Consider the following 25432-nt stretch of genomic DNA (forward strand, 5'->3'; position numbering starts at 1 on the left):
TAAAACCCTGAACAAATGGAAGATGTTAACTACTTGAAGCATTCTTCATTCCAGAGAGAAGGTCACAGTTTGATAACCTTGAGAGTCACAGAAGCTCATCAGGAGACCACCTGAGTCCAGATTAAAGGAATGCAAGCCCTGCACGCACCCTGAGCCTTACCAGCAAGCCCGCCCTTGAACCATTGCTATAAAACTCCTCACCAAATCCTCCCCCCACATTGGGACACACAGTTTTGAGGGCACAAGCCCACTCTGTCCCCCTTTTGTAACCAAGTAGGACCCTATGGGGCCTTCCCGGGACAGGCCTTCCCCCATATCCTCTGTTAGCTCCTCTCTGAAGTACCTAGATAATAGTATTTGATGCACAATTCCTGAGTTGTTTTGCAGATGTGAACTGCCCCCCCCCAAAAAAAATGTAAGATGTTAACTACTTGATGACCATGAGCATATAGCCCCAGGCCTCCTGGAGCCTAAGGATTGATAATGTTAACCCCTGTGACACCACCCTGTTATCTCACCATCAGCCAATCAGAGAATTGTGCCCAAGCTGATCCCATACCCTGCAACCCCCTTCCCTCACCTAAAAGTGCTTTGCCGCACCCCTTCGGGGATTTTGGGGCTTTTAGGGCATGAACCACCCATTTCCTTGCATGGCCTTGCAATAAACCTTTCTCTGCTCCAAATTCCTACGTTTCAGTTTGTTTGGCCTCACTGTACATTGAGCACACGAACTTGCGTTAACACTTTGCCTGGCAAAGCAATAAAGTTATTCTTTCTACTTCACCCAAAACTCTGTCTCAGAGATTCAATTTGGCACCGGTGCACGGAAGCCGAGTTTTTGGCATCAGTAACAGCTAAGGTTTGTCTGAAATAGAAGTATAAAAGCCACAAAGCTGAACCACATTATAAGATATGAGAAGTGTCTCTAATAAGAAATATGTTACTTACCAGAGTCAATGACATAAAGATTACAATAGGTATAAGTATTTAGAAATGTGAGTTTCTGATTATAAGGCCTAGCCAAAGGAAAGCAAATCAACAACAGCATAACACAAGGTGTCTGCTTAATAGATTTAAAACTGTGATTCTCAAAGTAAGTATTTCTGACCAGAAGCATCAGTGTCACCTGGGAAATTGTTAGAAATGCAGATTTTTAGACTCACCCCAGACCTACTGAATCAGGAACACTGGGGTTTAGTCCTAGCAATTTGTGTTTGTAAAAGCCTTTCAGGTGATTCTGATGTACACTAAACGTTGATGTTGAGAGACTTTTCTCCAGAGTATTTCTGTACGTCTGAGATCAGTTTTTTTCCAGACTATCTTTTCAAGGATGTTTGTAAAGCAAACAGCCTGGGAAGACAGAAGTACTGTCTCTCTCCAGGGTAGAGAGCAGGTTTGTTCTTGACCAGTATGATAAAGAAAACGTCTCTCTCTGGGGCAGAGACTGGACAGGTTTGCTAACAGCCGCCTTTATAAGACTGGGGGCTTCCTAAGCGTGGGGATCCTCACTGTGACATAGATACACTATATGTCCAAAGTTCATCTAGACCTGCTTTCACATTATCCCTATGGATCTTGAAGATCAAGGGGAATGTGAAGGTCATGAAGTCTGTGTGTTATGAGTAATAGAGTCTTTTGTCTTTGAAATGGGGGTTTCCTGTCTTCTCCAGCATCCATGAAATTGTGGCAGGTTACCTTGCCAGCTTGCAAGACTAGTCACATCTGTGAAAGATCAGAGCTACTGGACCAGGACACTCAAACACATTGGAATTCTTTCCCTTTAGTCAGTTCTCTGCTCAGGTGTCACTTCTCAAAGGGGCCTTTCCTGATCATTCTATTTAACATAGTGCCTTGTGTGCTTCCTACTCAACTATCTGCTATATTTTTATTATCAGTGGTTATATTACCTGATAACATAATATACATACATACATTTATCTGTTTATATTTTATTATCAACCTTCACCACTAAAATATGTTCTATGAGGGCAAAAGATTTGTCTTTTGTTCTGCATCCAGAACAGTGTCTAGCTTGATATTTATTAAATGAATATCAATATAATGTATTCTATACAACTTAAGCTTACTAAATGGATATAAATATTTTCCACAAGTAGGGCAGATATACTAGACCAAGAAGTTTTTAAAAAATATTGAACCCAGTTGATTAATTTTGTCCTGTTTTGATAATAAGTTCAGCCATATTTTGTATCATTGCTTGGACAGGCATTTGGCAGAAGGCATATAAAATAACTCTAGGATATCATTTCCAAATCTTCTCGCCTCTTTTTTTTGGTTTGAACTTGCTCTAGAGCCAAACCATTTGCAGATCTTCTAATCTTTTAATTTCCTTTGGTGATTTGAGCTGTTTTAAATTCAATCAGCCTTTAGAATTCTCAAGAACAGTAAATGTATGCTATGAGATGTTTCAAAATGAAAGTGTGAAACATAGAATCCTATACTCATTAAAATGAAAAATCTGAAGCTCTCAAAAAGGATATATTAATGCTTCAATGATTAAAATTGTTTGGCAGTATATTTATTCAAGGAAAAATAATTCTTTTTCTGACTGTGTGCCTGGCTGACTGTGTACTCACATTCTCAGCAAATCATGTATGTTTGTGCATAAATATGTGCATAATTTTATATGTATAATATTATACATGATGTATTATGTATATATTTATACACATAAAATATATAATATGCATTTGTAAAAATATGTATGCATACCTGTAAATATTTTTACACTCACAATGAACATATATTCTTCAGTGTTCTATAACCTAATCTAACATCTTTATGATGAAGACATAAGGATTCACCAGCAGTCACCCGACTCCCAGTAAATAATCCTGTATCATAAATCTCCACCTAGTAGGTACTGGCCTTGCTATTGTGACATAAGTTGAACAGTAAAATAGTAAGCTAAGTAATCTGGTGCTACTGAGTGTGCTGACATACATGGATTGTGTTCTCTCCAGTAAGGAACAGTGTAGAGAGACCTTGAATTAAGGACATTTAAAAAAGCATAAGTGTTTCACTGAAACCTCAAGCTCACAGATACGGCAAGTTAAGGAGCCCTGGTTTGGAGAGCCAACTGGATGATATGATAGATGAGATGAAAACTTTGGAAAAATGAGTAGGCAAACCATATGAATATGAGAAGAAGAAAGTATTTTTCAAATGCTTTTTCAGTTTCAGAAATAAACCTTGAAATAATTATATGAGGGTTAACATTCAGAGAACTATAATTCATTAAGCTCCAAAATGTATAGTAAGATAAAATCTTTAGATGGAAGCCAACTGGTCCCTCAGATTGGGTCTAACTTGACTCCATAATTGTGTGTAAACTGTGGCTTTCTGTGTTTTTTAATATGACTTCAGTACTTATAGTCGGGTTTGAGGAACTGCTTTATACCAACCAAAATCACAAGAAGGGCTCAATGAACCAGAATATCAATGCTTTATGTGTACAGAGAAATTACCTGCTGTTCAATACATCGTACACTTAATATTGACTGGTGTATGAACTTCTCTCTTAGTAGGTTAGTCCAGCTTGAAGCTAAGATTGTCTGGTATGTAAGAACAACAAAATTAACTTAATAGATAGTGCCTTGGAGCTATAAAAGTAATAATGGGTCATATTGGTTGAGTGCTATCATGAATCATGCACTAATTATATTAAACTCTCTGGCACAGAGTAGCCATTCAATACAAAGTCGTTCAAAATGAATATGGAAATCCTCACAACAACGCTTTGAGGTTGAAACATAGATCCATACTTACTGTAGAACTTACTATGACATCTCCTTGTTATGATGCCTTGACTTGCTTTACAGTTTATTTCAGCTATAATTTAATATCCTTGATGAGGTCTTGGATTCACTGCTATTATGAGCAACCCATCTGAAAACTACTTAGGGTGGGTTATTTAAGCAGACATTTCATCTCATCTATATTTTAATTTGCTTTCCTAAGTGCTATTTTCAAAAGGAAATTCTAGAGTGGCATCCTCCTTGTATGCCTTAAATATTTTTTCCTGTTTGGCTAAGATTATATATGGCTTTTGCAATCTGATCTCTTTGAGTAGGGCTATAAGAATGACCAACTGAGACACAGCAAAGCAGATGAGGATGAGGTTTGCATCTGAAAGCACAAATCCCTTCCTGTACCTTCTTCTTTTCTTTTTTTTTTTTTTTTGAATTTTATTTTATTTATTTTTTTATACAACAGGTTCTTATTAGTTATCCATTTTATACATATTAGTGTATATATGTCAATACCTTCTAATATTTTCCATTCTTTACTTTTCTTCTCACCTCTATTCCTTCTTTCTCATTCTAACATCTATCTAGCTACTTCTACTTTCTTTCACGCTAGCAGAGAAAGCTCATATTCAACTGGCATTTTTCTCATACTATATATCTGTGTAGAGCCTAGGAACTCAGATATCCAGTATTACTCTGAATAATGCTTTATAAAAACCTCAGCACCACCTCACCCCATTTCCTTCCTCAGATAACTCTAGAAATATTTAAGTTGAAAGTACAACAGAGCTATGTACATCAGCTTTGTGCAGCAAAAAGAGAAGAGTACTTGGGCTAGAATATGTGGATTTTAACAATGCCAGTTGTACGTCCTTTATTAAGGTGCTCAACCTTTATGAACTTTAATATCCTCACTTGGAAAATGATGGGGTTAAACTAGGTAATGCTTAGGCATCTTTTAATTTTAGAATATCTTGACTTTTAAAAATGTGAATCATATTATATCTAGTAGGCTTGAGATTACGACACAGTTCTCTGTTCAGATATATTGGTCTTCCTATGAGTTATGCACAGAGCATGGATACGTACTTGTAAACCCAAAATAAATTAAGAATTTTGGAGGGGAATGTGAGCAACAATATGATGGTGCAAGTTAAGAGGTATATATGCAGCACAGCTTGGGGGGTGTGCGTACTCAAGGCATCTGGTAAGAAGAAGCCAGGGATGATGCTAAATACCCTATAATGTCCAGGACAATAAAAAAATTATCTGTCCAAAAATGTCAATAATGTTGAGGTTAAGCAATCCTTTACCTCCCGCCTTCCTGAACTGGGGGTTGCCTGTTGCTTCCTAAGCTACCCTTGTTCTTTTCTCCCTAGAAAGGGAAAGTGAGCTGACCTCAATTCAATTTACAGTCTACTTTGCCTTTTCATGGAGTTTAACAGCAAAAGAGCAAGTGATATCCCCATAGCACAGATGGAGAGACTGAGCTTTAGCAACAATAGACAATAGAAAGAAAACAATTTACTCAATCTCAAGTGTGCATACAAGATATCAATACTCAACCCCAAGACTGTCTTTTGGCAACACCCATGATTCACGGCTCATTATCTACCTGGAGTTTAGAAGATAAACTGAATGGGAGGATTGGAAGAGAAGTTTCACTTCCCCAAGACTGTGTTCTCTCAAGAGTTTCTAGATAAATTTTCAAGTGAAAATAATCTAATTAAAATAATTCTTTTCAATTAAAAATGACCAATGAAAAGTTTGTTGATGCTAATATATTTTGAAAGTCAGAATTACAGAAAGAAACATTGCATTTAAAACAGTACAGAAAACTATGTGGAAGGGAAGAAATTATTTTGGGAAAAGTAAATGAATAATTCTTTAAATCCAGCACTACTTTTTATCTTCTGCCATCATAGAAATGATTTCATTGTAAACTTCTTGAGGCGCATCCATTGCCCAGATAAAGTCCAAGTGATTGTAAGTAGGAATTTCCTTGTGGTAAATGAGATTAGACAGTTTTGGAAGCAAAAGGTCAACATCCTGAGGGTCAGCCAACAGGTCATTGTCACCGCTCCATACTGCAATTGGCACATCCATGGCTGTCAAATTGTAGTTGGGAGGTGTGGCCTAAAACACAAGAGGAAAAGAATCAGAGTTTTTATAAGTAACTGCACTTGAAACTCAATACTTATTCAGTGGGTAGATTAGATATCATTAACTAACCTAGTTTTTTTAAAATTGAGATATAATTGATATATAGCATTATACTAGTTGCAGGTGCACTACAATGATTCCATACATGTATACATTGTGAAATGATGACCACAATAAATCTAGTTAACATCTACCAGCACATGTAGCTTTTTTATATATATATTTGTAATGAGAGCTTTTAAGATATACTCTCTTGGCAACTTCCAAATATACAGTATGGTATTATTAACTATAGTCACCATGCTGTACATTACATCTCCAGGTCGTACTTATTTTATAACTGGAAGTTCATACTTTTTGACCACCTTTACCCATTTTGCCCATGCCTCTGGCAACCACCAATCTGTTTTCCGTATCTATGAGGTTTTTAAATTTATTTTTTAGATTCCACATGTAAGTGAGATCATACAATATTTATCTGTCTGTGTCTAACTTATTTCATTTAGCATAATATCCTCAAGGTCCATCCATGTTGTCACAAGTGGCATGACCCAGTTCCATAAGTAAATCTTAACAATTATTGCTCAGAGTTACCTTTATCCAGAGAGGAACGTGGATGCAATGTTTTAAATCAGTGCTTCTCAAATTCTAAAGGCCCTGTGAATCACTAGGGAATCTTAATAAAATGAAGAATGTGATCCAGTATATCTGGAGGCAGAGCCTAGATTCTGCATTCCCAGATGATGCTGAGGCTGCTGGTCCTGGACCATGCTTTGAATAGGCGGGCTTTAGATAATAATTCTTACAAAGCAAAAACTTAGATTTCGACTCAAGCTGAAGGAAGTGAATCTGACTGAGTTTTAACTGTGATAGATAGTTTCTACACAAATAGTTACTCAAAATGTCCTGAGTCATTTATTTTGGCTTTGTATGGCCTCCCAGTATAGTCATTCCATACGTATTCATTTCGTTTAAGGAGCTGTATTTGTTAAATACTTGCCTGATTTTACTAAATATAGGTTCAAATTCTGAGAAAATCTATCAGTAGCCCCATTTCCTATTTCTACAAAATCTCCATTCACACATAGATTTTAAAGAGATTCATAAAGCAGGTCAAGGGGACAAGAGAATCACTGCTAATCTTCCCACTGTTCACAGAGAATTTTGTTAGTTTTTAAAGATGATATTCTCAAGAATTCTAATCCAATATACGAATATTTTCTTTATCCTTATGTAATAGCCAATTCACCAAAGAAAAATATTTTATTATATGCAATTTTTCATAGTACTTTAATACTTTATTATATTCCTTTATATGTTGAAGAAAAGGGAAAATTGTGGAGAATATCCATAAGAATAAACCTACTTTTCTTTACTCATATTCCACTGTTCAAAGTGTTTTCCAGAACCTAGCTTCTGGCTCTTAAATTAGTGTCACTCCCTCAGTCAGTTGAAACCATCCTGAGTTTGGCTTGGTTGAAGGGAGAATGGAATTGGGAGTGGGTGTTTCACACCCCACTTGGCCCTTCAAGACGGAGTCTCTGATTACTGTTATTAGAGCCCAGTAGAAAGATAGAGTCTGTGTCTGGGGGGTTTGAGGTTGTGATGGCTGGGGGGAAAAGTCTTTACAACAAATGTTTGATCTGATTGTGTTCAGAAAACCTCTTTAAAGACATCAGAGATGTAAAAACAAGGAGGCTCAGCCATCTTTTTCACACAAAAGACATTGTGGTGAAAAGATATAAATCCCTTGTAGATATTGAGTCATTGAATCAGATGAAAATTAATAGGGTTGTTACTACTTGGATGTAAAAATTGGATGTGGGGTGAAGTAAAAGGGGAAAGAATTACCAAAAAAACACAAGAGTACTTCTCTCATTCAAAATTAGCCTGTGACAATCTGAGAGTTTATCCTGAGCTGACATTACCCATTAATTACTGTCAATAACTCCCTGAGTCTGGGTGGAGAGATGAAAAGTTATTATCTCAACTCATATTAACCTCAGGTACGATGGACTCCAAAGCCTGGCTTCTTTGTACTACAAGTAGGAGGAATTCTTAATATATCTACCTGCATACAAGGCTCTTGTCTGCTGAAAAATATTTCCAGCCTTGAACTACAAGCATACCATCCTTCTTTTATGCCTGGGAATATGGTGAGAAAACTTCTCTGGCCATCAACAAAGGATAGGAAATTGTTTAAGAAGACCAGAGATTCCAGCTCTATCCCATGAACAGTTAGAGTTATTGGTTTAGGGAATTCCCTGGCAGTCCTGTGGTTAGGACTCTGCACTGTCACTGCCAAGAGCCTGGGTTTGATCCCTGGTCGGGGAACTAAGATCTGGTAAGCCTCGCGGAGCAGCCAAAAAAAAAAAAAAAAAAGGAGTTATTGGTTTATTATAACAGTTAGTTGCACTTTGGAAAGGAGAAGACAGCATGCCGGGGGTCTGGGATACAGGGCAGATCTGTCTAATGCAGCGAGGGGTGATAAGATCTAGAAGGTTCTCACTGCAGTGGTGTGGTACTTTGAGGGCAGCTTGAATGAGCACAGACACTGGAGCGTGAAGGCTCAGTGGAAGAATTAGAGACCAGTGTGATGTTCCACATGACAAAAAGACTCAAAGGATAGAGTCATCTACTTTATAATTTCCTTAAGGCTAGGTCTAGGCAACAACATTCCTTTGGAAAATACCTGCAAAGTTATCGTAATTTCATCTTTAACTTTTTATATCTTTGTCTTTCAAAATGCAAATAACCTCAACTTAAGATGCTTACCTGGTTATAATGCAGTAGGTTCTGAGTTGGGGTTCCCCAGTCAAAACCTTGGAATTTCCCAGACTTAACAGCCTAATGTAGAGAAATTAAAGACACAAGGAAATTAAAAAGTCACTTGGCTATGTAAATAATAAAATGCCAACTTTTCCAAGTAGTTTACTTTTAATTTAAATATTATTTAAAATTTTTTTCTCATTCCAAAAATAGACTATTAATCCTCCACAACAATTTATTCAAGTTTAAATGCAGCTTTGCTTGAAATAATTTCAAATCATAATCATCATTTATTTCTTGTTACCCAAAGCACCTGTTTTTTGTAGGATTTTCATTCACATGGATTGATAGATATTTTCATCTGGTAGTCACGTGCCACAAAAATTCCCTTTTAGAAGCATTTGACAGAATATTTTAAGACTGTGTTTTAGGTAAATTGTTAATGGTTTAGGCCCACAAAAAAAGTTTTAGCAGCTTGAAATGATACCTGACTCCAGTGGAGGGCGTTTTGAACTGAAGTTCCTGCTGGATTGTGTGCTAGATACACATCTAAGCGACTCTAGAAAGCAAACACACAAGCACACACATGCTCACTTAGATGTATCTTCAGTTTCTCACAAACATCTAAGACTTAACTTTTTCTGATCCAGATCAAGTTTTATGGGCAGCATTACTGGCAGGATATGAGCAAAAAAGGTGTACATCAATTTATGGCTTGCAAACTGTGATTATATGGGCTAATTTCGAGGGTATATAACTAAACTAAACAATTTTGAGGGAGAATAGTTGTCAGTGTATAATACTATTAGCAGCAAAACATGATATTCTATGAGCAAAACATGATCTACTATGAGCATTGTTTTGTTCTATATACTTTACATATGTTAGCTCATTTAATCTTCACAACAACTCATTTCATGGATAAGGAAATCAAGATGGAGGAGTTCAAGTGCACTGCAAAGATAAGATTTGAATTTAGGCTTTTACCCTGAATCCATATTCTTAACTACTTTCTGATACTGCGTTTTGTCATATGTGCTTTTAAACATCCACTTGGTGCAAAGCAAATGCAATAGAAGGTAAAGAGTGTGGACAAGATCTTACATAAATAGTTGCTCTGAAATAAGTTTTAGAAAGTTTATGGAGATGACTATCAGCGTTAAAAATATTTAAAGTAATATTTATTCAATATCTAGACATATTTTTCCTACAGAGGAACCTGACAACTTGGTTCAATGCCTCCCCTCACAGAATTTAAATGTCACACCAATTATTCAGGTGATCAGAAGTGAGCAGGGAGTTTTTTGTTTTGTTTTGTTTTTCCTACAAGCTGTTTACTTCAGGGCACAGTGACGTGATGGAAGAAACGTGGAGGCAACAAAACTGGGAGCAATGACTTGTGATTTCTCTTGGGCTTATCTGCATATCATGGACAGAATTCTGAAGTGACTCCTGGTTCTAATAAAGTACCATTCCTAAGTGATGATGAGACAAGTAATCATGAGGGTTGCTCAAAATATTCAGAATAGAAATTTCAATGCATACAAACCATGTTCAAGTTTTTATTGTCAAATCCAGTAATGGCAAACAAGGCATTCCTACAAAGGATATCCAGTATCTCATGGGAGCACACTTCAGCACCAAGAAAACTTTCAAAAAAATTGTGTGGGTAGAACATTTTGTTACCAAATAGAATCTGAAAAATAAAAGCATCATTAAAGATTTGCAAATAACAAGCTGCAGAAAAGACATTAATTTGTCTTGTTTACTGGTACAAATGGGAATAGACATTATATTTTCATACTTCTATATGTTGTCTTAAGAGGTTTAAATACTCTCTCTCATTGAATCCCCACAATAAAGATATGGAATGGACAGGGCAGGTATGATTATTGAGTATTAATCGCTGCACTGAGAACTGCACTGGCTGCTGAGAAGTATAAGACACAGAGTTACAGTCTAGTTGGGGTCATAGGAGTTAGGGAATAAACTCATAAAACAACATGGTAGAATATCATAATTAAGTGCCAAGATGTGTGATTTCAGCAATAAATAAATAAAAAAAAAATCAGGAGGGGAAATGGTGACTTCCAAGTCGTATTTTCATCAAAACCTCTAAGAAGACAAAGAGGCTTGGTAGTTTAAAAATTGCAAGGACACACCCTAATTGTTCTTAAAATAAGTAGACACTTTGTTATCCCCATTTTATTTAATTTATTTTTTATTGAAGTATAGTTGACTTACAATATTATGTTAGTTTCAGGTGTACAACATAGAGACTCCATGTTTTCAAAATTATACCCCATACAAAGTTATTATAAAGTATTAACTCTATTCCTTGTGCTATACATTATATCCATGTGACTTACTTATTTTATAACTGGTAGTTTGTACCCTGTTATCCCCATTTTATACGTGAGAACATAAGGCTAATGAATAGCCAGGATCTTAGTCTAGTGAGAACTGGATTACAGCTAGAATCTTGATCTAAGCCTCAAGCCTCTGACCTAAGGTCTAATGCTTTTTTAAAAACCTCTCTCTACATTGCCTGTCAGAAAATCTGAATATGAGTAAGAAACAAACAAGTTCTGAATCAATGCAACCTGTAAACATACTCAGGGTCATCACACAATTTTACATTTTGAGTAAAAGCTTTACAAATGTAGTTGGTCTGTAGGTAAAATCTCTTAGATTTTAGGCATGCGTGTTAATTGAGTGGAAAAAAAAAAAAGAATAGCACTCAACCACAGAAGAAAATGGCATCATTAAGTTTTGTAGCCTGAGGTAAACTGTTCTCCTAAAGGAGACTGTGTATGTGTGTGTATGGGTTGGTTTTGGTGGGTGGGAGAAGTCAGTGATTAAACACTGGAAAAAGGAAAGATTATTAATTCCCTACCGTGTATGCCTCCATAATATTTACAGTTTCTTGAAATCTATGCTACTGCCCTATGAAATCCTCATTTAAAGAGGAAGGAGCTCTAAGGAAAAAGTTTGGAAAGCCAAGGGTATATGATAAGGGGTCTCCAAGTCCTTGCCTCACTTCACCATTGCTATCTTCCCCCTCTCTCTCTTTTTCGCTTCCCTTCCTTTTCTTTCCTATCCTTCTTCCCACTTTTCTTGGACCAGGTGGTTTAAGCTTCTCATTTGACTCTTTTGCTTTTATTTCCCTTTCCCTGGTCTTGGGGGGGAATCACAGCCTTGAAGACCTGTGTGGGTGCTTGGTAAAGAAACATCCATGGAAGGAGCAAAAACTCTCCCAGGCATTGCTAATCCACACAAAGTAATCGAGAATAAAGAAATTGGTGGGGATCTCATAAACTATAATGGGGATTCAACCATGGTCAGTGCTATTCAAGAAATAATATAAACATGTTAATTTCCATCCTTGAATATAAACATGATTGTCCACCAGGTGTTTGTTCTCTTTCCATCACTTTGAAATCCACAAACAATTTAATATCTTAGACCCAGTTAAAGGGAATCACATACCTTGAAGAGGAAGGGAGGAATGAGTGCAAGTTTGTTCAACTGGGTTTTGGTATACTTCACTGTGGCAACTGGGGCTAATGCATAGAAGGCTTTGATTTTTTGAGCCAGCGTGGGATTGGTAGCAAAGGCGATAAAACCTGAAAAAGAACAAGAAAATGTGAAAAGGTGTGTGTGTGCGTGTGTGCTTTACAAGTGTGACATTACTTTGGACTTACTAGGGTTGCCATCTGGGACAACCTGAAATCGACAAAATGATCAGATTTTAGTATATTTGTTTTATTTTCATAGATTCTCTCTAGGAACATGAGGGTAGAACTTTTTGATAGTTATAATAAACTCTTTCATCTGACTTTAGAAAATAGGCCAACTTTAGAATAATCATGTGGTAACAAAAATGTTATAATTTATATTACAACAGGTTTGGTTCAGTTTAAAATTATCTAATCTCATAACAATGAGGTAATTAACATTTAATATGAGTAGGGTATATGAGTGGAAAGGTTAAAGCACAAATTTGAAATATGTCCAAACAGAGTTTGAAACCTGGTTCTGCGATTTATTAGCTTTGTGATATTGGAAAAGTCACCTAAACTCTAAGAGCCTTAGTTTCCTCATCTAAAAATGCGTGTAATAATGAATGCTTCCTTGGGTTGTTTAGGAAGTACTTGAGGTGAATCATGTAAAGTATTTACCAGGAACTAGTCACATAGTAAATGCTTGACAAATGAGAAGCTGAGATAATTCCAACATCTATATACAATAAACATTCTCAGCCCGTCTACTTTTAATTGTTTTCATGAACAGTAGCATATAAATAGACTGGGTTCTAATCAAAGAATTATCAACTTAAATTCTTTACAGTTGAATTACATAGGACAATCTCTCCCTACTGTTAATAATGACATATCGACGAGACTCAATAATGCCCTGAAACAAAATTTTTCCGATTTATACAACGGCCTCAGTTACATAATATCCAGCCTGATCCCAGTGGAGGAAGAATGGTCTTTCCAAGAGCACTCTGTTTATTAAGGGATTCTTTATCTGGTTGCCTAACTCTGCAGATATCAGCCAAAAGATCACCCAGAGTAAGCAAGAATCACACGCAAGGAGCCTGAGTGGGTGTCCATGGGTCCATATAAGGTCAGGACAGGTGACTTCTCAGAATAAACTTAATCCCACTTTAGACACAATTCTATCAAGGATACTTATCTAACTTTCGAGTACACACCAGATTGATTGGAAGATGTAAATTAGAAGGCAGAAAAAATCTCCCGAAATTTATGAGTATGGTGACATAATGACAGACCTCTCCAATGGTGAGAAAGAAGAATGAAAAGAAGTTCAAATGAAAAGAGTGCAAAATTTAAATACTCAAGAGACTGGTAGGTTGGAGTTATTTTGTGTCAGGACAAGCAGTTCTATTGATAGCAATAACTCCGAAGGAAATTGTTGCATTTCAGCTAAATGCAATCATTTTATAGCCCTATATCATTGAAAAAAAGTTAAGCTATGTTCAACATGTTCTATTTTAAAAAGCATGGGCATTGGTCATAAGTTGAGGTAGATTTCCATCCAGAAGGGTTAAAGTTTGGATAGTTTTGGAAACTAAAGGAGTAAATTTTAGGAATCTAGAACATTTCTCACTTTTTAACAAAGAATTTGAATCCATGGTTAACCATGTGTTTTGTTGCTGTTTTTCATTGCCCTGATTTCTCTTCGAGTCCAAGGCATTTATTCAGCTGAAGCTGCAGGGAGACTTTTGATTTTGCATTTGCTCGAGAGAACCCAAGGTCCCTTCCTGGGTCATCCTGCATTGAATGACTGGTCAACAAGTGGGTAAAGGGCCAGTCAGCTAGTCCCACTGATGAAGACTCTGAAGAGCCATCTCGTACAGAGCTGGCTGAGGACTTCTGGGGACTGCATCACTGCTCAGCTTCTCCCTCTGCCTAGTCCTGCTTTTTTGCCCTTTCCTCTAAAAGTGCTTTTATTTAAAAAAAAAAAAAAATAGCGCAAATCCTCATCTCCTTGGGCCCATAACATATTACACAATGACAGAAACATTGGGAAGCTCTTCCTCACTGACCCTTTTTTCTGTCTAAAATTCTACCAGTGGGATCCATGCTTTAGGATGAACAAGCAGTGGGAAGAGAACTTCCACAAGCTTCTACCAACTATTTCATCCACTTTCCTGAATATGTCCATATATGGACATTCGGATTGCTTAGAATTGTAGTAGGAAGTAATGTCACTGGCTCACAGTGAGGATCAGCATAAAAAATACACCATTATTTCTCCCATATAATTCCCTACTCCCCCTTCTGCTTTCATCCTTTCTCTTCCCTTTACAGTTTCTCTCATGGTCTCTTAAATTTCCTTGATTATGCTTTTGTCCCAACCATTCCACCAAAGTTGCTGTTAGAAAGGTCCCCTTTTAGCTTCTAGGTTGCCAGAACCAATGGTCAGTTCTCAGACTTCATTTCACATGATTGATCAAAGCCTCTTCCACAGTTGACTGCAGTATTTTCCTAATAACGCTTTCTCTACTTGTCTTCCAGAACACTAGACATTCCTGGCTTCCCTTACGCCACAGTCACCATTATTTTCCAGTTTATTCACTTGATTCGTCCTCATCTTCCAAATCAACTGTGGCCCAGGCCTTAGTGCTTGGACCCCTCCTCTTTTCTGTCTGAGCTCAATTCTTTGGTTATTGCATCCTGTCTCATGTACTGATGATTCGCATTTTGTATTTTCAGCCCAATCTTCCCTCCTAAACTCCAGATTCGTATCTACAGTTGATTGCTTGACATTCCACTTGGATCTCCAATAGCACCTAACACTTGGGTCCAGAACTGAGCCCCTGGTCTCCCCACCACCTCAGCTGTTCTTACTGTCTCCCTCGTCTTCGCTAATGGCATCTCCATCATCTCCGTGCTCTGGCCATAAATCGTGGTGTCATCCTTGACTCCTCTTTCTCTTACACTCCATATCCATTATTAAGCAAATTCTGCTGGTTCCCCCCCCCCTTTCTATATATATATGAAATACGTCTAGAACCTAACCAGGTATCTTTACCACCCCCTCTTCTAGGTCACTATCATCTCTCCCCTGGGTTACAGTAAGAGTTCAGTGACTGCTTTCTCTGCTCCAGCCCTGTTTTCCTTCAACAACTGGAAGGATCCTGTTAACATGTCAGATCATGTAACTCCTCTACTCAAACTTTTCTATGGCTTCCTTTTCACTCAGAGCGAAAGCAAAAATCCCTACAACAGTCCCAAAAGCCCTGAATAGTCGGCCCTCCTCACCACTCCCACCCAACTCATCTCTGTCTCTCTCAATCTGATTCATCCACACAATGAACAGCCCCATTGCTGTTCCTTGAATGTGCTGCGTGTGCTGTAGCGTCAGATCTTTTGTGCTATCTGTTCCCTCTTCCTGGAATATCAGTCTTCCAGGTATGAGCTTGGCTCACTGACTTCCTTCATGTTTACTTAGAAAGTATTTGGTGGTGTTCCTGGTATAAAATTGCTGTGTACCCCTCTGATGCTCCCTAATCTGACCCCCTGATTTATTTTTCTCTTCATAGTATTATCATTATCTAGCGTAGTATATATTTTACTTTTTTATTTTTATTATTTTCTCTACCTTCTCCTGCTAGAGTATAAGTAGTAGGAAGACAGAGATTTTAAACTATTTAATTTTTGCTGTATTCTTAGGATACATTATAGGTGCTCCATAAATATGGTTGAGTGAATGGAATAAACTTAGACCAGAGTCTGTGTGGTACAAAGTTTCAGAGCATTGGTTTGGGCGTCAGATTTCCTGACCTGGTATCTGAGCTACCCTATTTGTAATAACTGTGTTACCTTACACGAACTATTTATTTACCTGCTCTTAATTTCATTATATATACAATAGGAATAATAATGGTCTTGTATCATTGGGTTGCTGTAGACATTATATAATGACTGGAAAGCAATTAGCATGATGACCAGCATGTCTGCATAACCACTGGGAAGGGGTCTATATGAACTAAACTACCTGCTAACTGCTGTTACCTACCAATGGTGGTGCCCTGGGAATGGCCAACATAGTGTAGCTTCTTCTGTCCAGTTTTATTTAAAATGAAGTTGATTGTGGATGGAAGGTCATATGTAGCCATTTCATCGAAGCTGCAAGAAAAAAAGACAGAATAAAATTGAATATATTCCCTTGCTATACTTTCTCTAAGTCAAACCTATTTCAGCTAAGGTTTCCTTTGAGAAATAGAAAACTAGATTCTCTAAGCATTGCTGCTTATAGACTATTAGTGAGTGTCAGGAGCTCTTTGGGGTGGCATCTCATAAACAGCTGACATCATTTCTGAAGCACAGCATTACAGCTGCAATTTAATCCAAACACAATAGTAGCTGTAGCTGGGGAATACTTCTACCCTTGAACCTGAATGTCAGATTTAATCATCATTTGTATGTTGTGTTCCACTGCCATGTAATATGAACAGATGCTCTATTTTATTGTTTACAAATCAGCCAGAATAACCTTTTGAAAATGAGAACAGGCTATGCCACTCCCCTGTTGAAAACTTTCCAGAAGCTTCTCATTACACTTAGAATGAACTCCAAGGCCTTCACCAAGACCTACTCAGCCTGGCCTGATCTGGCCCTTGTCAGCATCTCTAGTCTCCCCTCTTCTCACTCGCCCTCTTCCTCGCTACACTCGGAACACGCGAGCTTCTTTCACTTCCTGGAACTTCTAAGAGCACCTTTGCACCTCAGCATCATCGGGCAAATTCTCTTCTCCACTTCCATTAGTAATTTCTAGGAATAAGGCACAAGAGGGCCAGTGAGAGGAAATCTTTGATAATCTCCCCATGGTGTCAGAATTTCATTGTCTTCCCCACCTCCACTTGAATACTGACGATGACAGGTGCTATTCATGAACCCCAACTGGGTTTAACCTTCTAGTAATCCGTGTGGATGTTCCTTCAGAATCTGCTGGGGGCAGCAAATTTCCTTGCTTCAGTCATTTCGCTCATTCCTTGTGGAAAAGCATATTCAGGGAATCCCGTAATAGTGGTTGCTGGGATCACAGACAGTTTGGAGGAAAGGCTACCCTTGGAATGAGGTGTAAGGAAGAATCCAAAAATGGATTAGAATGAAGATGACTTCCTTCTCCTCCTATTTGGAGTGTAATTTGTTAAAATGAGGCTGGATTGGAAACAGTGAATACCCACGCCTTTTAACTCAATATTTATTTTCAATCGTCCCTTTTCTTTACCTGAAAGCCCAGAATTCAGCTGAGTCTGGTGAATAGAATAAATTTGTCCTGGCCCAGGTATTTCCTCTGCTGTTTCCCAACCACACATCATATCCAGCATCCGCCAGGAGGAAGCCCAGGCTGTTGCTGGGTAGGTTGGAAATCCAGTTTGTGGCCGATGCGAGGAAACCATGCTGCAGAAGCACAACAGGTCTCTGACCTAAAGAAGAAAATTGTTAAAAGCTTTATAAACTCACTCCTTATTCTCAGATAAACATGAAGATAGAAACAGGCTTTTATATGACTAGAATTTAAAAAGTTTGCTTGGTGAGGTGAATATTTCTGAATACGTTATCTTAATTGTGGTGACAGTTTCTCAGATGAAAAAACGTGTCAAATTGTACACTTTAAATATGTGCAGTTGATTGTACGCCAATTAAACTTCAAAAAGCTATTGAAAAAATTATATTCTAAGGAAATTCAGCATTATGTTAATTAAGTGGGTCTTCTATTCAGGGCCTCTGAGTTTCCACCCAGCACGACAAACTAAAATCATGGGCCAGTGTGCTTCACATCAGAGAAACCAACGTAAATCTGGTATCACTCAGACCCTCAGCTTAATCTCAGAGACCAAGGTGGTTCAGGTTTTTTTTTGAATAACTTAATCTAGTGTTTTATGATTAGAATATTTTTGACTGGAATGTATTTGATTCCGGATTTGAGACACTCATTTTTTTCCCTCATACCAATCCTACCTAAATGATTAGCATCATTCTTCCCATGAGGAATCCGATAGACCTGAAGGACGTAACCATCTGCAGTTATAACTTTATGCATTTCACTTCGGTAACCCCAGTAGGAAATCATCTGACTCTGAATGCAGAAAAGACAAAACATTTAGCTTCATGAGTATGCCTGGCCACTTTTGATTATTAAAATAGAATTTCTTATTGGTTGGGGTAACATGTACTATGTAAAGAAATCTTTCAGACTTTATAATAAATCATAAAGAATTAATGAGAGCAATAGTGTCAATATCTTTGGAAGTGTTTTTTAAATATTAGTGATATGAATAACTTACAATATTCATATTGGCTTCAGGGTTCATCGCTTTTTTTCCAAGGAAACAAAATGAATTTCCAGACATGTGGATGAAACACATTGCTACAAGTAGCCACCACATTTTCAACCTATTAGGGGAGAAAAGTTATTGCATGATGTTTGTGTTTAAGGAGAGCCTGAGAACAAGGACTCGCCGCAGAGGGAGCAAGGCCGGCAGATGGCAGGAGGACCTGGGTCCGAGGATCCAGTGCTTGGTATATGAGATCCAACAGGGTCTTGTCTTCAGAGAACTCACCGCATCGTGAGGAGAGAGACAGATGTGTAAAGAATCCTGCAGTGGAGTGCATCATGTGCCCAGCTGAAGACCAAAGCCCAGAAAAGGGCATGTCCAGTCCAGGATCCCTCATCAAGGCCTCATCAAAGAAGGACTTTGACTTCTGTCTGGAACCTGCGGATTCCCATGTGATCAAAACCACGGGAAGGACACTCTCAGGCTTGCCTGTCACAGGGAGAGGGCTGGGGGGGCTGGGGCATGGGGCGGGTGGAGGGCAGGAGTCCAGCCCCACACTGTGCCCCATCATAATGGACTCAGCAGTGTAGTCCTGTCTGCTCACCTCCCCAGGATTGTCTGTCCTTCCAACCCATTTCTCAAACCAGGTTTCTAGCCTTAGCCATGAGTGTCTGCAAAATCTCTACCTGAGTTTCAAAATGTTGTACCTTCACTTTAATAATAATCTAAACAGACAGGAGAATAAAAAAATTTTTGCATGTTGTAAATGTTACAATATAACATAAAGTCATGATATTGAGCTGCCTTGCTATTTGCTTCATAGATTTTCCATTTATTACCTTATCTGTCCTACTGTTCTCCTTGTTTCTCATCACTTTGTCAATTAGTAGGTTTTCACAACACTTCTGCTATTCTGGTAATTTATTCAGCTTTATACATGATTCTATTTTCCCAGAGGATCTTTTATTTATCAACCTACCCTTGTAGCCTTGATGTCAGAGCTACCATTTACCATCTGTTATGGTTTGAGTTGGTTTCCCCCTGACAACCCGAAAAATAGATATGTTCAAGTCCTCAGCTCAATACCTCTGAATGTCATTGCATTTGGAAATAGGGTTATTACAGGCGTAATTTAAGTTAAGATGAGGAAATACAGGAGTAGGGTGAACACTTAATCCAATATGAGTGGTCTCCTTTTAAGAAGATGGCCATGTGAAGACAGAGACACACTGAGAGAATACCATGTGACAATAAAGGCAGAGATGTAAGCTATTCAGCTGCGAGCCAAGGGGCAAAAGAGTCTGCTGGACAACCACCGGAAACCAGGAAGCGGCAATGAAGGATTCGTCTACATGTTCCGGAGGGAGCATGGCCCTTCAGACACCTTGATTTTAGATTTATAGACTCCCCAAATGTAAGACAATAATTTTCTGTTATTTTAAGCCACCCAGTTGTGGTACTTTGTTCCGGCAGTCCTAGGAAATTGATATACCATCTGTCAGAAAAGGGAGAGAGAATACCTGGAATGATCGTCTTTTTTGAAACTGTGAATAAAACAGGGAAGTCTGTCTGTTTTGTATGTGAGAACTTCCTTTAATTCCCTCAGAATGGCAGACTAAATGTTACTCAGACATTGACAATACAGAGAAATTTTTCTATTATTGCTTTAAAATATCTGGATTCAAAGATGACCTATTAAATAACTCTTGTTCACTCGCTGTACTACACATGATGCATACTAAATCAGTGACCATTGCTCTGTTTTGAACTTCTAGGTGTCCTGATTCCTCTCCATTCCTACTGCAAAGATCTCCATCAACTCTTCCCCTCTCCCTAATGGATACTTTTCCTAAGGGATGCCTGCACTAGCATAATCCTGCTCCCACCCCGACCTTGGAAATGCTCCACTGTGTTCCATTTGCAACCTTGTAATTTTTTCGAAGTTTCAGACTTTTATTTTCCCCTACCCTCTTTTTGAAACCATCATATCCAAATGTGGCTGTAGTTTCCACAGCTGCAGTCTTCTACTCTAAACTTGACATGTTTATTCGACAAGGAAAATGTTAGCCTGAGGGATACATGAAGGAATGGCATGTTCTCTGCCTTCAAGAGACATAATGTAATGATAGTTCAGCAGTACCAGCTCTTTCTACTTGCTCTCTTACCTGTACTGTCCATGCATTTCTCATTCCCTTCTACTTCAGGTCTACTCAGGGCCTATGTGCTTGCTCTTAAAATCCCATAGGTAAACTGAAGCTTTAGATATAGTCAAACAGAAGGATGACTAGGTACCAAGGTAGCTATATAGCATCCTTCTCAGTCCTTGGCTCCATAAACATTTGCTGCTCAATAAATGAAAATTAATTATACTATTAGTAGTACTGCTCAAACCTAATAAGTCTCTTTGTTAGCCTCATACTTTCTAACTAAGAGCTAAAATTAAATTTAAAATGACTGACCCTACTATTCCTAAGAGCTGCCTATGGCCCTTTATCTTTTATCAAAAATTAAAATAAAAATTATTTCTCATTCACTATATGAACCTCAGCAAGGCTTATTAGGATTATTTGTTCCTTAAGAAACAAATTTGTGTATGTTGTTTTGACCAAGGCTGTAAAAAGCTCAATTTAAAGCTCTCAGGTTTTGACGGTAGAGGAAGACTAGGAGAGAAGGCAGAAAGGAAGGTAAGAGGTAGGGGTGAGAGGGGGAGAGTGAAGGAGAATGATATTTATATAGGATACTAGGATTGGTGACTGTGAGGGACCTAATCTGGTCAAGTCTGCCAAACTGGCCTTTTTTCATAACTATAAACACCATAAACATTCCTTGAATGTTATTTGAATCACTAAAATAAATGAATTTTTCCAAAATACCCCACATACATTGTTAATAAATACTGAATATGTTAATAAATACTGAATATGTTTTCAAACTCCTTGCCACTTCCCGTAGAGATCGTGAATAGAGTACCATTCTACCCATATTGGTTTGAGAAACAGTCAGGTTTGATTTCAAGTTAGAAACTGCATAGTGAGGAGGTAGAGCCCATTGGTAATACAGCTTGTTCCTGTTATACATTCAGAGCATTGCTTGTTCTTTCTTTTTTTCAAATGTCCTGAAATCAAGCCCCAAAGGAGAAAAAGAGAGAAGAAACTTCCTAGAAAAAAAAATTTTTATATACATATAATCAAGCTTAAAAAAATCAATGGAAAATTATATTTTACCTAAGGTAGAAATAAAGTTCACAAAACATATCAATATATTAATTTTGAAGTATATTAAGTAAACTTTATAACACCAGAGAGTCATACTCACTGTCACCACACTGAATGCTTTCTTGAAGGTAAATGAAAAACTTAATTCTCTTCTTCCTTCTCTCTCTCACTAAATACCCATGTATATATAGGCGTACATGTGTGTGTTTTGGGTGACCTTTCCTAAAAATGTGTAGTCACTGCATTTCCAGTGAACTCGCATATTTGCCAAATGGCAAGTCAAACATTGCATAAGTAGTAAATTCACAAGAGGATATGGTTCCAATACATCCTTAGAGATTCATTCTTTTTGATTTGTCACCTCCTGAAACTCTGCCTCCAACATCCTCATTCTCTGAGTTTTCTTGATTCTGGCAGCTATCAACTTTTTTCCCACACTTGGGTAGGAGCACTTGAACCCATAAAGAATTATATTTACTTTAAAACAGTCAGTATGACCCCCTGGTATACTTTTCAAAATCTGAGAGAAAAACAACTTTTATCAAAAGGTTTTGATGGTTGTTTTTGCCTAAATTATGAAATAACTAATACCAAGTATTGCACATGTGAAAAAATGAAGTTTTATTTATTTATTTATTGAAATGTTGTTTTAGTAAGAACACTTAATAGGAGGTCTACCACCTTAACCAAAATGTTATGTGTACAATACAGTACAGGGGCAGCACTGGTATACCGGGATCCTCTCTAGTGTGTTCAAAGTCGTATTTTTCTTTTCTCCAGTGGTGTGCTGGAATCTCCCTTCCAGATGGCTGGACTTCTATAAAGCCTTTCTCATCCACAGGTGTCGGCCCACATCGGCATTCCCCAGGTTTTCCCAGTTGCAGCTATGAAGAGTTGGGACAGTTTCAATGGCTTCTGCTGGTTCCACAGCCCATACGGAGGTGTGTCTGCCTACCAGCTGCACAGGTGGGTTAGACTTTTCTTGGGTCCCTGGTAATATGGTGCTGGATTCCACAACTCCCAAAGAGACTTTCTTGTTTGTGATGGATATTGATTTTTAGTTGTTAAAAAGGGGAACAAAAAGGAGGGACATTTTATATCACCTTGATGCTGATGTCACTTATTATTGTTAAAATGTCAACTTTTCTTAAATTTTTCTATTTTTTTCTATATTCAGTAGAATCCCAGTAAAAATTTTATCAAACTTTTTGGTAGAAATTGACAAGCTGATACTAAAATTAATATAAAAAGCAAAGAACTAGAATATTCAAAGAAAATAAAAGAAAAAAAACAAGTCAGAGTATTTCTCTCTGATTTCAAGACTTAAGTTACTGTAAAGGTACTATAAGCAAGAGAGTGTGGTAAACAAAATATTTCTATATCCATACAATGGAATTCTACTCAGTAGTAAAAATGAGCAAACTACTATTACATGCAACAACATGGATGAGTCCCAGAATCATTCTATGGAGTGAAAAAAAGAAACAGGCATCCAAATTCTAAAAGAAGAAGTAGGGCTTCCCTGGTGGTCCAGTGGTTAAGAATCTGCCTGCCAATTCAGGGGACATGGGTTCAATCCCTGGCCTGGGAAGATCCCACATGCCATGGAGCAACTAAGCCCATGCGCCACAACTACTGAGCCTGTGCGCCACAACTACTGAGCCTGCGTGCCAAGAGCCTGTGCTCCACAACAAGAGAAGCCACCGTAATGAGAAACCCACACACCGCAATGAAGAGTAGCCCCCGCTCACCGCAACTAGAGAAAGCCTGCGCACAGCAACGAAGACCCAATGCAGCCAAAAATAAATAAATTAAATAAATAAATAAATTTAAAAAATAAAAAAATAAAAGAAGAAGTAAAACTTTCACTATTTGCAGATGACAGATATTAAATATAGAAAACCCTAAAGACTCCATCAAAAAAGTTAGAACAAACAAATTCAGTAGAGTTTCAGGATACAAAGCCAATATACAAAAGAGTGTTACATTTCTATTCACTAAAAATGAACTATCAGAAATAGAAATGAAAAAAAAAATCCCTCTTACAATAGCATTGAAAAGAAGAAAATACCTAGAAATAAAGGTAACCAAGGAGGTGAAAGACCTATACACTGAAAACTATAAGACATTAATGAAAGATATTGAAGAAGACACAAATATACATCAAGATATTCTGTGCTCATGATTGAAAGAATTAATATTGTTAAATTCTCAATATTACCCAAAGCAGTCTGTAGGATCAATGCAGTCTCTATCAAAATTCCAATGGCATTTTCCCCAGAAATAAAATAAACTATCCTAAAATTTGTATGAAAACATAAAAGACCACAAAGAGCCAAAGCAATCTTGAGAAAGAAGAATAAAGCAAGAGGCATCTCACTTTCTGATTTCTAACTATATTACAAAGATATAGTAGTCAAAACAGTATGGTATTGACATAAAAACAGACACATAGATCAATGGAAGAGAATGAGAGCCCAGAAACAAATGCACACATATATGGTCAATTAGTTCACAACAAGAGAGCTAAGAACATACAGTGGAAAAAAGAGAGCCTCTTCAATAAATGGTGTTGGAAAAACTGGATAGCCACATGCAAAAGAATGAGACTGGACCACTATATTATACCATGCACAAAAATTAACTCAAAATGGATTAAAGACTTTAATGTAAGATCTGAAACCATAAAACACCTAGAAGAAAAATAGGGAGTAAGCCCCTTGACATCAATCTTGGCAATGATGTTTTTGTATTTAGCACCAAAATGGCAAGCAAAAAAAGCTAAAATAAACAAGCAGGACTACATCAAACTTAAAAGCGTCTGCACAGCAAAGGAAACCATTAACAGAATGAAGTCAATCTACCAAACGGGAGAAAATATTTGCAAATTATGTCTGATAGAGAGTTAATATCCAAAATATATAAAGAACTCACACAACTCAATAACAAGAAAACGGTTCAACATAAAAAATGGCCAGAGGACCTGGATAGACATTTTCCCAAAGAAGACGAACAAATGACCAACAGATACATGAAAAGGTGCTCAACATCACTAATCATCAGGTAAATGTAAATTATAACCCCAATGAGATATCAACTTACACCTATTAGAATGGCTATTATCAAAAGACTAGAAATAACAAGTTTTGGCAAAGATGTGGAGAAAACGGAACACTTATGCACCATTGGTGGGGATATAAATTGGTACAGCCAGTATGGAAAACAGTATGGAGGTTCCTCAAAATATTAAAAACAGAAGTATTAATGATCCAGTAATTCTGCTTTGGGATATTCATCTAAAGAAAAGGAAAACACTAACTGGAAAAGAAATATGCACCCCCATGTTCTTTGCAACATTATTTATAATAGCCAAAACATGGAAGCAATATAAGTCCATTAATGAATGAATGGATAAAGAAAATGTGATATCTCTATCTATCTATCTATCTACCTACCTACGAATCTATCTAAAAAATTCAGCCATAAAAATGAAAAGAATCTTGACATTTTGGACAACATAGATGGACCTTGAGGACATTATCCTAAGTGATGTAAATCATAGAGAAAGGCAAAACCATATGATCTCACTTATATGTTATCTCAAGAAACAAACAAATGAAAACTGAACTCATAGATAAAAGAGATTGGTGGTTGCTAGAGGTGGGGGGTAGGGATGGGTGAAATGAGTGTATAGGATC

At 37.5% G+C, this 25432-nt stretch overlaps 1 protein-coding gene across 1 annotated transcript; it reads right to left on the reverse strand.

Moving 5' to 3' along the window:
• Positions 1 to 229: 229 nt before the first annotated feature.
• On the reverse strand, positions 230 to 22549 carry LIPF (lipase F, gastric type). The gene is made up of 9 exons (XM_082423888.1): positions 18529 to 22549; positions 18203 to 18320; positions 17469 to 17667; positions 16254 to 16363; positions 12192 to 12328; positions 10252 to 10398; positions 9190 to 9261; positions 8709 to 8780; positions 230 to 5906 (listed from the first exon to the last, which is right to left on the reverse strand). The coding sequence occupies exons 1-9, from the start codon at positions 18628 to 18630 to the stop codon at positions 5670 to 5672; spliced, it is 1194 nt and encodes a 397-aa protein (XP_082280014.1). The 5' UTR covers positions 18631 to 22549; the 3' UTR covers positions 230 to 5669.
• Between the last annotated feature and the right edge of the window lie 2883 nt (positions 22550 to 25432).

The sequence above is a fragment of the Balaenoptera physalus genome, assembly GCF_965194825.1.
Source record: "Balaenoptera physalus genome assembly, chromosome: 14".
NCBI classification, from domain to species: domain Eukaryota; kingdom Metazoa; phylum Chordata; class Mammalia; order Artiodactyla; family Balaenopteridae; genus Balaenoptera; species Balaenoptera physalus.

Excerpts from the sequence above, each read along its gene's own strand:
- LIPF (XM_082423888.1), bottom strand. The coding sequence starts at position 18,630 with ATGTGGTGGCTACTTGTAGCAATGTGTTTCATCCACATGTCTGGAAAT. Across the intron at positions 18,321-18,528 it reads CTGAAGCCAATATGAATATT|AGTCAGATGATTTCCTACTG; the intron begins GTAAGTTATTCA and ends TTCTGCATTCAG. Across the intron at positions 16,364-17,468 it reads GCTGAATTCTGGGCTTTCAG|CTTCGATGAAATGGCTACAT; the intron begins GTAAAGAAAAGG and ends TTTTTCTTGCAG.